Genomic DNA, 17,921 nt, shown 5'->3' on the forward strand with positions numbered 1-17,921 from the left:
ATGTTTTTCTCTGGGTATATTCCTGGGAGTGGACTTGTTGGATCATACAGGGGCTGTTTTTAGCTTCGTATGGAACCTTCATAGTTTTTATTCATTTGTTTGTTTGTTGCTGTGCTGGGTCTTAGTTGTGGCATGAGAGATCTTTGTTGTGGTATGAGGCATCTTCATTGTGGTATGAGGGATCTTTGTTGTGGTATGAGGGATCTTTGTTGTGATGCACAAACTCAGTAGTTGTGGCATGTGGGCTTAGTCACCTGTAGCATGTGGGATTTTAGTTCCCCCATTAGGGATTGAACCCAAGTCCTCTACATTGGAAGGCAGGTTCTTTACTACTGGACCACCAGGAAAATCCCTCCCATTTTTCAATAGTGTCTGCACAAATTAACATTCTACCCACAATGTAGGAGGGCTCCCTTTACTCTACACCCTCTCTAGCATTTATTTGTAGATTTTTTGATGATCATCATTCTGACTGGTACGAGATCTCACTGTAGTTGTGATTTGCATGTCTCAACTAGGCAGTGTCCACCAGAGTGGAAAAGGTCAGTTTTCATTCCAATTTCGAAGAAGGGCAATGCCAAAGAATGCTCAAACTACCACATAATTGCACTCATTTAACATCCCAGCAAGGTCATGCCCAAAATCCTCCAAGCTAGGCTTCAACAGAACATGAACCAAGAAATTCCAGATGTATAAGCTGGATTTAGAAAAGGCAGAGGAGTCAGAGATCAAATTGCTAACATCCACTGGATCATAGAAAAAGCAAGAGAATTCCAGAAAAAACATCTACTTCTGCTTCATTGACTACACTAAAGCTTTTGACTGTGTAGATCACAACATACTGTGGAAGATTTTTAAAGAAATGAGAATACCTTACCTGCCTCCTGAGAAACCTGTATGCAGGTCAAGAAGCAACAGTCAGAACTGGACAAGGAACAACAAACTGGTTCCAAATTGGGAAAGGAGCATCACAAGGTTGTATATTGTCACCCAGCTTATTTAACCAATAGGCAGACCACATCATGTGAAACGTTGGGCTGGATGAAGCTCAAGCTAGAATCAAGATTGTTGGGAAAAATATCAATAATCTCAGATATGCAGATGATACCACCCTAATTGCAGAAAGCAAAGCGGAACCAAAGAACCGCTTGATGAAAGTAAAAGAAGAAAGTGAAAAACCTGGCTTAAAACTCAACATTCAAAAAACTAAGATCTGCAAAAGTGAGAGTTTCACTTCTTCTTTTCCTATCTGGATTCCTTTTATTTCCTTTATTGCTTAAAACTCAACATTCAAAAAACTAAGATCTGCAAACAGTGAGAGTTTCACTTCTTCTTTGCCTATCTGGATTCCTTTTATTTCTTTTTCTGTTCTGATTGCTGTGGCCAACACTTCCAGAACTATGTTGAATAGTAGTGGTGAGAGTGGGCACCCTTGTCTTGTTCCTGACTTTAAGGGAAATGCTTTCGATTTTTCACCATTGAGGATAATGTTTGCTGTGGGTTTGTCATATGTAGCTTTTATTATGTTGAGGTATGTTCCTTCTATTCCTGCTTTCTGGAGAGTTTTAATCATAAATGGATGTTGAATTTTGTCAAAGGCTTTTCTGCATCTATTGAGATAATCATATGATTTTTATCTTTCAATTTGTTAATGTGGTGTATTACATTGATTGATTTGTGGATATTAAAGAATCCTTGCATTCCTGGGATAAAGCCCACTTGTTCATGATGTATGATCTTTTTAATATGTTGTTGGATTCTGTTTGCTAGAATTTTGTTGATTTTTGCATCTATATTCATCAGTGATATTGGCCTATCATTTTCTTTTTTTGTGGCATCTTTGACTGGTTTTGGTATTAGGGTGATGGTGGCCTCATAGAATGAGTTTGGAAGTTTGCCTTCTTCTGCAATTTTCTGGAAGAGTTTGAGTAAAATAGGTGTTAGCTCTTTAAATTTTTGGTAGAATTCACCTGTGAAGCCATCTGGTCCTGGGCTTTTTTTTGCTGGAAGATTTCTGATTACAGTTTCGATCTTCGGGCTTGTGATGGGTCTGTTAAGATTTTCTGTTTATTCCTGGTTCAGTTTGGAAAGTTATACTTTTCTAAGAATTTGTCCATTTCTTCCAAGTTGTCCATTTTATTGGCATAGAGCTGCTGGTAGTAGTCTCTTATGATCCTTTGTATTTCAGAGTTGTCTGTTGCGATCTCTCCATTTTCATTTCTAATTTTGTTGATTTGGTTCTTCTCCCTTTGTTTCTTGATGAGTCTGGCTAACAGTTTGTCAATTATATTTACCTTTTCAAAAAACCAGCTTTTAGCTTTGTTGATATTTGCTATCGTCTCTTTTGTTTCTTTTTCATTTACTTCTGCCCTAATTTTTAAGATTTCTTTCCTTCTACTAACCTGGGTTTCTGCATTTCTTCCTTCTCTAGTTGCTTTAGGTGTAGAGTTAGGTTATTTATTTGACTTTTTTCTTATTTCTTGAGGTAAGCCTGTATTGCTATGAACCTTCCCCTTAGCACTGCTTTTACAGTGTCCCATAGGTTTTGGGTTGTTGTGTTTTCATTTTCATTCATTTCTATGCATATTTGATTCCTTTTTTGATTCTTCCTATGATTTGTTGGTTATTCAGAAGCATGTTATTTAGCCTCCATATGTTTGAGTTTTTGATAGTTTTTTTTTTTTTTTTTTTTTTTCCTGTAATGGAGATCTAATCTTACTGCATTGTGGTCAGAAAAGATGACTGGAATGATTTCAATTTTTCTGAATTTACCAAGGCTAGATTTATGGCCCAGAATGTGATCTATTCTGGAGAAGGTTCCGTGTGCACTTGAGAAAAAGGTGAAATTAATTGTTTTAGGGTGAAATGTCCTATAGATATCAATTAGGTCTAGCTGGACCATTGTGTCATTTAAAGTTTGTGTTTCCTCGTTAATTTTCTGTTTGGTTGATCTATCCATAGGTGTCAGTGGGGTATTAAAGTCTCCCACTATTATTGTGTTATTGTTAATTTCCCCTTTCATTCCTGTTAGCATTTGCCTTACATATTGCAGTGATCCTATGTTGGGTGCATATATATTTATAATTGTTATATCTTCTTCTTGGATTGATCCTTTGATCATTATGTAGTGTCCTTCTTTGCCTCTTTTCACAGCCTTTATTTTAAAGTCTATTTTATCTGATATGAGTATTGCAACTCCTGCTTTCTTTTGGTCTCCGTTTGTGTGAAATATTTTTTTCCAGCCCTTCACTTTCAGTCTGTATGTGTCTCTTGTTTTGAGGTGGATCTGTTGTAGACAGCATATATAGGGGTCTTGTTTTTGTATCCATTCAGCCAGTCTTTGTCTTTACATAGAAAACCCTATAGACTCTACCAGAAAATTACTAGAGCTAATCAATGAATACAGTAATTATGCAGGATATAAAATTAACACACAGAAATCCCTGTATTCCTATACACTAACAATGAGAAAACAGAACGAGAAATGAAGGAAACAATACCATTCACCATTGCAACAAAAAGAATAAAATACTTAGGAGTATATCTACCTAAAGAAACGAAAGACCTATATATAGAAAACTATAAAATACTGATGAAAGAAATCAAAGAGGACACAAACAGATGGAGAAATATACCGTGCTTATGGATTGGAAGAATCAATATTGTCAAAATGACTATACTACCCAAAGCAATCTATAGATTCAATGCAATCCCTATCAAGCTACCAACGGTATTTTTCATAGAACTAGAACAAATAATTTCACAATTTGTATGGAAATACAAAAAAACCTCGAATAGCCAAAGCAATCTTGAGAAAGAAGAATGGAACTGGAGGAATCAAGCAGCCTGACTTCAGGCTCTACTACAAAGCCACAGTCATCAAAACAGTATGGTACTGGCACTAAGACAGAAATATAGATGAATGGAACAAAATAGAAAGCCCAGAGATAAATCCACATACCTATGGACACCTTATGTTCAACAAAGGAGTCAAGGGTATACAATGGAAAAATGACAACCTCTTTAACAAGTGGTGCTGGGAAAACTGGTCAACCACTTGTAAAAGAATAAAACTAGAACACTTTCCAACAGCATACAGAAAAAGAAACTCAAAATGGATTAAAGATCTAAATGTAAGACCAGAAACTATAAAGTTCCTAGAGGACAACATAGACAAAACACTCTCCGACATAAATTATAGCAGGATCCTCTATGACCTATCTCCCAGAATATTGGAAATAAAAGCAAAAATAAACAAATGGGACCTAATGAAACTTAAAAGCTTCTGCACAACAAAGGAAAATATAAGCAAGGTGAAAAGACAGCCCTCAGAATGGGAGAAAATAATAGCAAATGAAGCAACAAAGGATTAATCTCAAAAATATACAAGCAACACCTGTAGCTCAATTCCAGAAAAATAAATGACCCAATCAAAAAATGGGCCAAAGAACTAAACAGACATTTCTCCAAAGAAGACATACAGATGGCTTACAAACACATGAAAAGATGCTCAACATCACTCATTATCAGAGAAATGCAAATCAAAACCACAATGAGGTACCATTACATGCCAGTCAGGATGGCTGCTATCCAAAAGTCTACAAGCAATAAATGCTGGAGAGGGTGTGGAGAAAAGGGATCCCTCTTACACTGTTGGTGGGAATGCAAACTAAAACAGCCACTATGGAGAACAATGTGGAGATTCCTTAAAAAACTGGAAATAGAACTTCCATATGAGCCAGCAATCTCATTCCTGGGCATACACACTGAGGAAACCAGATCTGAAAGAGACACGTGTACCCCAATGTTCATCGCAGCACTGTTTATAATTGCCAGGACAGGGAAGCCACCTAGATGCCCATCAGCAGATGAATGGATAAGGAAGCTATGGTACATATAGACCATGGAATATTACTCAGCCATTAAAAAGAATTCATTTGAATCAGTTCTAATGAGATGGATGAAACTGGAGCCCATTATACAGAGTGAAGTAAGCCAGAAAGTTAAAGACCAATACCGTATACTAATGCATATATATGGAATTTAAAAAGATGGTAATGATAACCCTATATGCAAAACAGAAAAAGAGACACAGATGTACAGAACAGACTTTGGGACTCTGTGGGAGAAGGCGAGGGTGGGATGTTGTGAGAGAAAAGCATTGAAACAAGTATACTATGAAGGGTGAAACAGATCACCAGCCCAGGTTGGATGCATGAGATAAGTGCTCGGGGCTGGTGCACTGGGAAGACCCAGAGGGATGGGATGGGGAGGGAGGTGGGAGGGGGGATCGGGATGGGGAACACATGTAAATCCATGGCTGATTCATGTCAATGTATGGCAAAAACCACTACAATATTGTAAAGTAATTAGCCTCCAACTAATAAAAATAAATTAAAAAAAAATAAAAAAGGAAACTAAGATCATGGCATCTGGTCCCATCATTTCATAGCAAATAGATGGGGAAACAATGGAAAAAGTGACAGATTTTATCTTCTGGGGCTCCAAAATCACTGCAGAGGAGACTGCAGCCATGAAATTAAAAGACGCTTGCTCTTTGGAAGAAAAGTTATGACAAATCTAGACAGTGTGTTCAAAAGCAGAGACATCACTTTGCTGACAAAGTTCCGTATAGTCAAATCTATGGTTTTTCAAGTAGTCATGTACAGATGTTAGAGTTGGACCAAAGAAGACTTGAGTGCACAAGAATTGATGCTTTCAAACTGTGGTGCTGGAGAAGACTCTTGAGAGTCCCTCAGACTGCAAGGAGATCCAACCAGTCAATCCTAACGGAAATCACCCCTGAATATTCATTGGAAGGACTGATGTTGAAGCTGAAACTCCAATACCTGGCCATCTGATGCAAAAAGCTGACTCATTAGAAAAGACCCTGATGCTGGAAAAGATTGAGGGCAACAGGAGAAGGGGATGACAGAGGATGAGATGGTTGGATGGCATCACCGACTTGAGGTACATGAGTTTGAGCAAACTGTGGGAGATAGTGAAGGACAGGGAAGCCTGGAGTGCTACAGTCCATGGGCTGGCCGTCAGACGCAACTGAGTGACTGCACAACAACAAAAGCACTTGGAAATATATGACCATAGGGACAACACTGTGGATTATGCCCTTCATCAGCATCTATCACTTACCCAATCACTCCCCCTACCTGGCTGCCTGCCCTGTCGAGCATTATTAGGCTTTACAGCTCATTGACTTATGTCCTCAAAGCTTTTGGAACAGATAATCACTTGATTTCTGGAAAGGAAACTTGGAGATATTGCGGATTCAGTTTCAGAACACCACAGTGAAGTGAATATCACAATAAAGTGTCTCATAAAGTTCCTGGTTTTCCAGAGCATAAAGAAGTTAAATTTGTACTACACTGTAGCCTATCAAGTCTGTAATAGCATTGTGAATGAAAATAACAATGTGCAGATCTTAATTTAAAAATATTCTACTGCTCAATAATGCTAATCATCATCTGAGCCTTCAGTAAGTTATAGTAGTAACATTAAAGTTCACTGGGCACAGATCACCATAAACAAGTAATGATAGTGAAAAACTTTGAAATATTGTGAGAATTAGCAAAATGTGACACAGAGACTTGGGGTGAGCAAATGTTGTTTTTAAAAAATGGCACCAATAGACTTACTTGATGTAGGGTTGTGACAAACATCCAATTTGTTAAAAAAAAAAAAGTCAGTATCTGTGAAGTAGAGTAAAACAAGATATGCCTATATTTCTTTTTACTCTTTTTTTAAATTGAAGTATAGCTGATTTATAATGTTTCAAGTACACAGCAAAGTGATTCAGTTGTACATATATAAATATATATAGAGAGATTATATATTTTTTCAGATTTTTATCTATTACAAGTTATTATAAGATATTGAAAATACTTACTTGTGCTATAGAGTAGATCATGTTGTTTATATGTAGTAGTGGGTATCTATTAATCCCAAATTCCTAATTTATCCATCCCCCATATTCCTGTATTTCTAAAGCAATCAAGAAAAACAGGTTCCTCGAAAGTCAAAGTTTTGAGAAAAACAATATTTATGGTGTTTTTGCTGATTGAAAGTCGACTGGTAATCCAAAGCTTTAGAAAAAAATACAAGGTTTACAGCTGGGGTGGGTGTAGAACAGAGGACAATTCTCCAGCCCTGAAGCTGGAGGATGCATATCTCTTGTTGCTCTTCCTACCAGAGGAGTCAGCAGCTACAACCAGGTCAGACTAAGATGTAAACAAGTGGCCAGGTTTACATCTTCTCCTGGAATCTCCTTGTGACATTACTGATGAACTTGACCAGAGAGCCTTAAACTGAAGGTCTCCCAAAACAGGAATAGGAAGGTCAGCTCCACAGTGAAGGGCAAGGTCATCATGGAAAACAAGGTCATCATCATAGGCTCCAAAGAGAACCCTTGTATTTCCCTTCTCTCCCCTAAGATCCCATGTTCAGTCCATCACGTGGCTCCACTTCACTGACTATCCCAAATCCAGCCATCTCACAATTTCCACTGCAGGGACATTAATCTAAGCCACCAACAGTTGAGAAAGGACACACTGTAAGGGACTGCATTTGGAGACCTGAAAGACCGTCAGTGTGCTTTCAGCTGTGAAGGAAGGAGGGGGAGCAAAGAGGGACAGAACTAGAAAGGTGGGGAGGGACGGGTTGTAAATTGTTTTGTAAAACTAGGTTAAGGACTTAAATCTGAGGTCACATCACCAACTCAATAGACGTGAGTTTGAGTAAATGCCTGGAGTTGGTGATGGACAGGGAGGCCTGACGTGCTGCAGTCCATGGGGTTGCAAAGAGTCAGATATGACTGAGCAACTGAACTAAACTGAACTGACTGGTAAGTAAAACATTAAACACATGGACATATTTTGATAATGACAACAAAGATGATTGATTAAGGAGATACTTATGAACTAGACATTTACAACTATGGATCAAGCACTGATAGATAAAGACTTAGAACTAAGCAGCTGACACGTCTGGCAAATGCTGTCCTTTTTTTACTGTTTCCTTAACCAATCATACATTCCAAAGTGAAAGTTTTGGTTGTTCAGTTGTGTCCAACTCCTTGTGACCACATGGACTGTAGCCCAACAGGCTCCTCTGTCCATGGGATTTTGCAGGAAAGAACACTGGATAGGGTTGCCATTCCCTTCTCTAGGGGATCTTCCTGAACCAGAGATCAAACCCAGGTCTCCTGCACTGCAGGCAGATTCTTTACCATCTGAGTCACCAGAGAGGCTACATTCCAAGGTGACAGCTTGTATAAGAATTAGGTAGTAACAGGAAGCTCCTTTCATGAAAGGTGTAATACCAAAACCCAAAAATACACCTCCAGGGTACATTTAGAAGCAAAGAATTTATTCGCACTACAGATCAAGTCATCTTTCTGTTGCTGCCTCTAAAGCTTGACAAAGGGTTTTAAAAGGGAAATTTCATAGCATCATTCATTCCTTGTGGAAGAAGTATGTTTCTGGGGGGCAGTTGTCTTAGGAAGCATCACTACGAACAAAGCTAGTGGAGGTGATGGAATACAAGTTGAGCTATTTAATATCCTAAAACATGATGCTGGGAGAGTGCTGCACTCAATATGCCAGCAAATTTGGAAAACTGAGGAGTGGCCACAAGACTGGAAAAGGTCAGTTTTCATTCCAATCCCAAAGAAAGGCAATGCCAAAGAATGCTCAAACTACCGCACAATTGCACTCATCTCACACACTAGTAAAGTAATGCTTAAAGTTCTCCAAGCCAGGCTTCAGCAATACATGAACCGTGAACTTTGTTCAAGCTGGTTTTCGAAAAGGCAGAGGAACCAGAGATCAAATTGCCAACATCCAGTGGATCATCAAAAAAGAAAGAGAGTTCCAGAAAAACATCTATTTTTGCTTTGTTGACTATGCAAAAGCCTTTAACTGTGTGGATCACAATAAACTGTGGAAAATTCTGAAAGAGATGGGAATATCAGACCACCTGACCTGACTTTTGAGAAATCTGTATGCAGGTCAGGAAGCAACAGTTAGAACTGGATATGGAACAACAGACTGGTTCCAAATAGGAAAAGGAGTACGTCAAGGCTGTATATTGTCACTTTGCTTATTTAACCTATATGCAGAGTACATCATGAGAAATGCTGGGTTGGAGGAAGCACAACCTTGAATCAAGATTGCCAGGAGAAATATCAATAACCTCAGATATGCAGATGACACCACCCTTATGGCAGAAAGTGAAGAAGAACTAAAGAGCCTCTTGATGAAAGTGAAAGAGGAGAGTGAAAAAGTTGGCTTAAAGCTCAACATCCAGAAAACTAGGATCATGTCATCTGATCCCATCACTTCATGGGAAATAGATGGGGAAACAGTAGAAACAGTGTCAGACTTTATTTTTCTGGGCTCCAAAATCACTGCAGATGGTGATTGCAGCCATGAAATTAAAAGACGCTCACTCCTTGGAAGGAAAGCTATGACCAACCTAGATAGCACAGGAAAAAGCAGAGACATTACATTGCCAACAAATGTCCGTCTACTCAAGGCTATGGTTTTTCCAGTGGTCATGTATGGATGTGAGAGTTGGACTATAAAGAAAGCTGAGTGCCAAAAATTTGATGCTTTTGAACTGTGGTGTTGGAGAAGACTCTTGAGAGTCCCTTGGACTGCAAGGAGATCCAACCAGTCCATCCTAAAGGAGATCAGCCCTAGGTGTTGACTGGAAGGACTGATGTTGAAGCTGAACTCCAATACTTTGGCCACCTGATGTGAAGAGCTGACTCACTGGAAAAGACCCTGATGCTGGGAAAGATTGAGGGCAGGAAGAGTAGGGGATGACAGAGTATGAGATAGTTGGATGGCATCACCAACTCAATGGACATGGGTTTGGGTGGACTCCAGGTGTTGGTGATGGGCAGGGAGGCCTGGCGTGCTGCGGTTCATGGGGTCACAAAGAGTTGGACACGGCTGAGTGACTGAACTGAACTGAACTGAAAATATCAGGCTGAGGCATGAGAATAACAAAGTGACAGGTAAAGAGTAGAAATCAAAGGTTACTTTTTCAATTAGCATTCAAGAACAAAAAGAAAGGACTAAGGATGCTTCATGCTAAGCAAAGTATTGGCATTTCAAAGTCACTGTCCTAAAATCATGGAATGTCATCAGGTCCCTCACAAAACTCTGCAGGAGAGGCCTGCTTCTGACTGAGATGTTTTAGTTCAGGTGACCAGACACTGCTTGGATCTAGGCATCCATTGGTTGCTGATGCCCTACTTTTGTCGTTTGCCTCTCCAAAGTTCACCCCTAAGTACATCCACCTCAGAGGAGTGAGGCCATAGGCACTGTCTCGGTGCTATCAATCTGGTATCTACTCAGTGTCCCCACTGGTGATCCCACCTGACAATGCATGCAGAGTAGGGAGGGAGGTGATATTCTCGGAACTGCTCAAGAAGTCAAAAGAGGCAGCTCCATTATCCCTGAACATAAGGAAGTTTGAGTATTATTGACCATTTTTTACTGATTATTACCTGTTTAGTATATACTGACTGACCTGTTTAGTATAGACCATTGAAATAAAAGTTAACTCTGCTGCCTCTTAAGCACTGTGCAGGCTTTCTTTATCTATTTACTTCATCTCTAATCAGCAACACTGGATACTGCAGGATCTTGTGACAGTAGTTAGCATCTGTAACATGAGTAATATCAGCTTGTTTCAACAGGCTGGGAATTAGCTTGAAAACAACTTGAATTCCTTAGGGCTTATTTGCAGCCAAAGATTTCTCCCTGAGGAATGGTTTTCCTTGTCATTTTATAAATCCACATCCTAAGATTTATTGAAATTCAGCAACAGAGGGAAAAGAAAAAGAGAGAGAGTTAGAAAAGAGAGAGGAAAAAGGAAGGGAGGGAGGAAGGAGGGAAACAAAGCTAAGGAAGGAAATACTAAATTTCTGAGGAAGAAAGAACAAATCAAAATTGCAGGAAAGATACTAGACAGATATCCAAACACCAAAGCTTAGAGCCTGCTCTGTGTGCTGAGTCCAGATCTACTATGTAAGAGACTTGCTAGTTGTTTATCTACAGTCTCTCAGCCCTGACCTAACTTTCTTTCTACATTCTTTAGTGATGCAGAGTTTGGCTCTTTGCAAATCACATTTCAGAAACACTTTGCCCCTGATAGCTTATTTGGTAAAGAATCTGCCTGCAGTGCAGGAGACCTTGGTTCAGTTCCTGGGCTGGGAAGATCCCGTAGAGAAGGGATAGGCTATCCATCCCAGGATTCTTGGGCTTTCCTTGTGGCTCAGTTGGTAAAGAATCAGCCTGCAATGCAGAAGACTTAGGTTTAATCCTAGGTTGGGAAAACCCCCTGGAGAAGGGAAAGGCTACCCCCTTCAGTATTCTGACCTAAAGAAATCTATAGACTGTATAGTCCATGGGGTCACAAAGAGTCAGACATGACCCAGTGACTTTCACTTTCACTTTTGGCCAGCTGGCTCTTTGTTAGATCCTACCAGTAGGGAGCACTAGAGGGAGTCACAGAACAAACAGACTGTCTGCTACTGCTGCTAAATCACTTCAGTCATGTCCAATTCTGTGCGACCCCATGGACGGCAGCCCACCAGGCTCCCCCATCCCTGGGATTCTCCAGGCAAGAACACTGGAGTGGGTTGCCATTTCCTTCTCCAATGCATGAAAGTGAAAAGTAAAAGTGAAGTTACTCAGTTGTGTCTGACTCTTAGCGACCCCATGGACCACAGCTTACCAGGCTCCTCCATCCATGGGATTTTCTAGGCAAGAGTACTGGAGTGGGGTGCTATTGCCTTCTCCAGAAACAGACTGTCTAGTTTCTGCTAATCCTGCAGCATCACCTCAGCAGTGGGACCTGACTCCAGATTCCAGGTTCCATTAGCATGTGGAGAACCAGCCCCCTCCTGCTCCCTCACAAATATCACCAGCACCTGCGCAGTGACTGCTCCATGGAGGTCTGAGCACCGACTCTTTAGGGCCTCTCTTGAGTACTTGGGTCTGGAGATCTGTCCTAGGAGACAGTATCTGCCTGCTAAAATGATTAACCCAGTGTTTCTAACATTTCTAGCCCTCCAACTGCTGTGTGACATATTTCCTTTATTAAGTGTTTTCTGTGAAAATACTTTGTTTTTCTCACCAGGCCCTTTCTTCTCATGGAATCCCCTCTGACAGCAACAGCTAAGAAATTTTTCAACTCTAATCAACAGCATCCTGGTAATCTAAATAAAAGACTATTTTTTAAAAAATCTGCCATGCCATGTGGCTTGTGGGATCTTAGTTCTCCAACCAGGGATTAAACCTTGACCTTGGCAGTGAGAGCATGAAGTCCTGATCACTGTAGAGCCAGAGAATCCCCAAAGATCTCATTTTTTGGTTATGGGAATCTAAAAATAATGAAACAACTGTGGCATAGTAAAAATGACCATGTTCTACTACTCTGAAATATGGAGACTTATCTTAGATTTGGAATATTCTCATGGTTGGCCATCTTTAAGAAAAATGAGTGTAAATAAACTTTTAATATGAAAATATGAAATTATTGGATATATTATTTAATAGCACATTCTGAAGGTATAAGTTAAGTTATTGTCAGGAATGAGAAAAATTAAGAGAAAGTTAACTTATTAGAGGTTCCTATAAAGTTTTACAAGGAAGGATATATTGCAAAATTGAACGAAAATGGAAATAACTGAAATTCCACAGGTAAGGGTCTTACCATTATCATGTCACTGTCAACAACGGTGCTCAATCTGTGTGTGATGGTTACCACAATGCACTGGGCAAATTTCTCATGGATTGTTTTTTTAATTAACTCATCAGTTCTGGAATCAAAGAAGTTCCATTTAGTTAGTAAAGACAGGAAAAGCAGACTTAAAGACAAAAATATCATATATAATGATGATGATTTTTAAAAATCCATGCTTTATGACTTAATCTTGTTTCTAAAAAACTAAGTATAAAAAATCTGCTTACAAATTTAACAGTTTTCATAAAACAATGGGAAATATTCTTCCCTTGAAAGCTTGAAATTATGAGAAGTTAGATTTAGGAATTTTGCTCTCTTAGGAAGTCTCATAACAGTATTAATACTATATAACATGCTTTAGTTTCTTTCTTTGTTTTCTAGAATTAATCTTATCAAGAGATACCTTTTGGACAAAGAGAACATTTAGAAACATTTTTAAGCATCATCAAGCATTTTCCATTTACCACAGTTAAAATAAAAATTCCAGGTTTCATGGACCTCAGCGCCTTACCTTGGATCCACATTTGATGTGGCTTTGTCAATAATCAATATCTGATTTTTCTTTAGAATAACCCTGGCAAGACACACCAGTTGTCTCTGTCCAACACTCAAATTTGATCCTGTTTCTGCTAAATCAGTATCCATTTTACCAGGAAGACCTTCGATGGTTTCTTTAAGTTGTACCTGGGATACAGAAAGAACATTTTCCTACACAAATTTCTGCTGAAGGAGATAAGCTTCTTACGTTAGAGTTTTGATGTCCTCAGGACTTATGTATCTTACATGTACAGCCACCTGATGGGGAGAGCTCCTTCCCAGGAACATTCACTGAGAAAGATGGTGGAGTCAACTCAGGACAGAAAGATATCAGTGCCCCCCATCCCTGACACGGGACATCCATCAGAAATCCCACCAGGGATTAGTTAAGAAAGCTTCTCAAGAAATGAAGCTATTTCTCCCAATCTGATTGAAACAGAAAAGTTAAAAGGATCTTTACAGTTTTCCAAAGTATATTTTGCCTAGGTGTTAGTACACTAAGGGAAAAAATTTTCTAACAAAATTATTGCAGGAAGTATGGTTCTCTAAAGATATAATCTTATCAGTACTTTACCATTTTGGAAGATCTAAAGGTTTGAAAAAATACAAATTCAAACAATGGCAAACTGCACCTCATATATTATTAAACCTGGAGCCTATTTTGGCTTTGGTTCCTTCCCGAATTTAATCCCATAGTCATTTTACCAGTCAACTGCATTTTCTTCAATGTCATAAATGTTTTGCAGTGAGAAAACTCAGGAAAAACAGGACACAATATAACATCTTATTTCCCCCAGACCATGGGTATGGGTGGTGTTTATATTAATCTACTGTCAAAAAATTGTAATCATTCTGTATAATAGGCTCCAGGTTTAGAGAAACAGACATAGAGAACAGACCTATGGACATGGGGGGAGGGGAAGAAGAAGAAGGGGAGTTGTATGGAGAGAGTAACATAGAAGTTTACAATACCATATTGTAATAGATAGCCAGTGGGAATTTGCTGTATGGCTCAGGGAACTAAACATGGGCTCTGTGACAGGCTGAAGGGTGGGCTGGGGAGGGAGACGGGAGAGAGGTTCGGGAGGGAGGGGACATGAGTGTACCTATGGCTGATTCTTGTTGATGTATGACAGAAAACCACAAAATTCTGTAAAGCAATTATCCTTCAATTAAAAAAAAATTAAAAATTGTAATCATAAGATAATATAACACAAACTTTTAACTGCCAGAGATAATCTGAAGGTCACTGGTTGGTAGGAGTCATTTCAACATATATTTGTTTTGGATAAATATTGTGGAATAAGAACCAAACCCAGACTATGCTTGAAGTTAAAGAACAAAAAGTAAATATACTTCAGATTAAGAGACCAACAGAGTGATGAGTGATGACCAGTGAGCAGGGACCCAGAATTACACTGTCAAATAACAAAACACTAGGGGTGAAAGCAGAGGAGGCATGGCACCCCACTCCAGTACTCTTGCCTGGAAAATCCCATGGACGGAGGAGCCTGGTAGGCTGCAGTCCATGGGATCGCAAAGAGTCGGACACGACTGAAGTGACTTAGCAGCAGCAGTAGCAGGTGTGAAAGGGCAACATTTTCATGGTATCCTAAATGCTGGAATATTTCTATGAATATGATCCTGAATTATGCTCCTGATGGAGTTCAAGCTCAGAAAGAGGGAATTCTCATTTAGGGATTAAATATGGTATTGATATTTACAGAATCTAAAGGGTAAGATTTTGATTGTGATACAAGTGCTTGTAGTGAAAATTATAAAATGGAAGATGTCAGCTTAGTCACCCCTTTTCCTCCATTACAAGCAAGAGGACTTAGTATTCTATCTATGAAACAAATTCATACATCTGCACCCAGTGATGGGACTAATCAAATGTGTGACAGTGGCAAAGCTTTTATCACTTTTCCTTCTGAGCTGACATTAGTAATCTTTGTACATCAAATTGGTCTTTCATAAGACCAATGTCTTAACTTTAAAGAAATAATCTCACACTTGCTCTCAATTTGGATGATATCTCATCACTAATCTGTTTTGGGGCGGGGGGGGGTTGTTTTTTGTTTTTTTTTTTTTTTACTTTCCTTCAGGTTTTCCACTTTGGCCTACAAGGACTGAGGCTTTTGTGAGGTGAAAATGTTTTCCAGTAAACCCTCTCTTCATGTTCTGCTTTATTTTCTTTTTCACATGTATCAGCACTGAGAATTTATTACACATGCATTGACTGGTTTTCCCTCTTCTCCACAAGAGTTTAAGCTACCTGGTAGAGACTTTATCAATTTTGATGACTGTGATAATCCTAGAATCTGCAACTATGCCTGTCTAAAGGTCTCTCAATAATATTTGTTGGATGTATGAATGAAGTTAAGTGCATCTTATCTTGTGACATCTGTTCCTATAAATTAGGAAACAAATCCATACAGATAATTTATATATAATACTATTTTCTTACTAAATGGAAGTGTAAAAAAATATATTCTTCTAACAATTAACTGGATCCAAGATACCATAACATCATAATGTAAACTGTGGAAGGCATTTTAAAAGGTATAATTTAAGGAAAGCAGAGAGAATAATGCTATTGAACACTATATATCTCAGTACAAAATGCCTAAGATTGTTTTTGAGCTTGGGGAAGTAATAAGCTACAGCAAAACTGGAAGTAATAATCTGAATTTATAAAACAACCATTTCTATTATCATGATTTCAGAGTAACCTACTATATATACTGTATCTACTAGCCAGGTGCCAATGCCCCTCACAGGAGACTGTGAGATGTCAGATTGTCTCCATATTTTGTAGAACCGTCCTACTTTTCAAAAAGAAAGGCTGGTGTGGGTTGGAAGAGACACTGAAGTGCAATCAACAGATGGAGAAGAGCTTTCACTAGAGCAGGACCAGCAGAAAAGGAAGTAATGGGGGAGCCTGTTCACCTAATGCAAGCCCCCAGGAAATGGACATGTGAGCTGTCTCCACAGTCAGGATTGAATCATGTGATTCCTGATGCACAGGCTGCTGACACCCAGATTTCTGAATCTTGGTTTTCTGTGTGATGAGACACACTTGTGTCCTAACAGAGATACTATCAACATCGAACATAACTGTGTTATTTCTTCACAGTTTTCATAAGGTATGCCCTCCTTAGTTGTCTATTCCAGGATCAAAGCTGTTTTCTTTTTTTAACAGAAGCAACATACTGCTGATTATTTTCAAGAGTTCTTGTTTGTTTTTTTGTTTTAACTAGAGGATAATTGTTTTATAATGTTGCAGTGGTCTCTATGATACATCAACGTGAATCAGTCACTATTTTAAATATATATGTATGTATAGTACCTTCTTTTCCAGAGTTTTATTTACCATGATTCCTTAACCTTTGAGAGATAAAGTGCTTCATCTTCAGACACTACTGATGTTATATTGGTAGAGCTGCCCTTGCTTTTTAGGTGTCCCAATCAGCATTAATTTCTGATGAACTTTCTTCAATTTACAGTAAACTCTTTATCATTAATTGAAAAAAATTATTTTCAGAATACCTTGAAAAAAATAACTAAGATGAGATGGGCAGCATTCATAAAACTGTCTCCCTTCTGAGTGTCAAAATCAGTCAAGGGAGAAGGAAGAGACAGAATTAAGGATTTAAAAATAAATTTAAAATCTTCTTTTACTTTTAGCTGAAGTTCTTAAAAAAGAAAACGCAGTGGCGCCCTCTTACTCTCAGGAAGACTCTGAGTTAGGGTTCACATTTTCCATTTGTTTGGCATCACTTATAAACCAATAACTGGGGGTGTTAATCCACCTAAAATTTGACCTCTTTGCTTGAGTGATACTTCTTAGACTGACAAATCATCTCATCACTCTGTTACTATAGGAAGTATTTCTTTATGACATTTGCATGTTTATCAATGAAAGATTTAGTAGATATTCTAAAAATTAGACTATCACATAAAAGTCATAAAGGAACAATTCCTAGAGAAATACAATGATGGGATGATTCCTCCCTAAGAAATAGCACTAAAGTAACAGGACCACTTCTGGAAGTGGCATATGGAAACCACACACTTCATTTTGTGAAATAAACTCATGTTTATTTCTATTTACAGAAATTTCCAAATGTACTTTATATAAAGGTATATCTTAGTATTGTCGACCCCTTCCAGCACTTCATCATTATTAGAATTCAGAGGCTACTACATTTTATTTTGATTTTGGCTCCTACAGATGAATTAAATATAAGTTAGAGCCAAGTTCTAAGATAGCTTTTCAAAGGATTTATCTCACAATTAAAGTTTCTTCACTGTCCATAGAACAATGTGTTCTAAAATTCAATAGCAATTTTACTACTGGAGGATCTGTAAAGAGAGATCTCAAGCTTGGAAACAAATTGGAAAATAAGTTACCAATACTTCTAGTTTTTTGAAAGGTGTGTACTAATCTCATCACTAAACTTTTCATCTGAGTTCACTAGAAGTGGATCCTCCCATATGTCTTTATATTTGATGGTTAACTGCTCTACCTCTTCTCTTCTAGAATTTCATTGTAGAAAGACTCACTGACTTAAATGAAATCAGAGGTCTACTGCTTCTCAAGAAGGTGA

The 17,921-nt window shown here is 38.5% G+C and overlaps 1 protein-coding gene across 3 annotated transcripts in view; it reads right to left on the reverse strand.

Moving 5' to 3' along the window:
* LOC133049412 (ATP-binding cassette sub-family C member 4-like) overlaps nucleotides 1–17,921 on the reverse strand; it is a 193,316-nt gene that overhangs the window by 23,926 nt on the left and 151,469 nt on the right. For all 3 annotated transcript variants that reach the window (XM_061133403.1, XM_061133401.1, XM_061133402.1), the window contains exons 28-29: nucleotides 13,286–13,458; nucleotides 12,745–12,850 (exon numbers count right to left, since the gene is read on the reverse strand). In XM_061133403.1, the coding sequence (XP_060989386.1) occupies nucleotides 12,745–12,850; nucleotides 13,286–13,458 (279 nt within the window). The remainder of the gene's footprint in view (nucleotides 1–12,744; nucleotides 12,851–13,285; nucleotides 13,459–17,921) is intronic.

The sequence above is a fragment of the Dama dama genome, chromosome 30 (assembly GCF_033118175.1).
Source record: "Dama dama isolate Ldn47 chromosome 30, ASM3311817v1, whole genome shotgun sequence".
Lineage (NCBI taxonomy): Eukaryota > Metazoa > Chordata > Mammalia > Artiodactyla > Cervidae > Dama > Dama dama.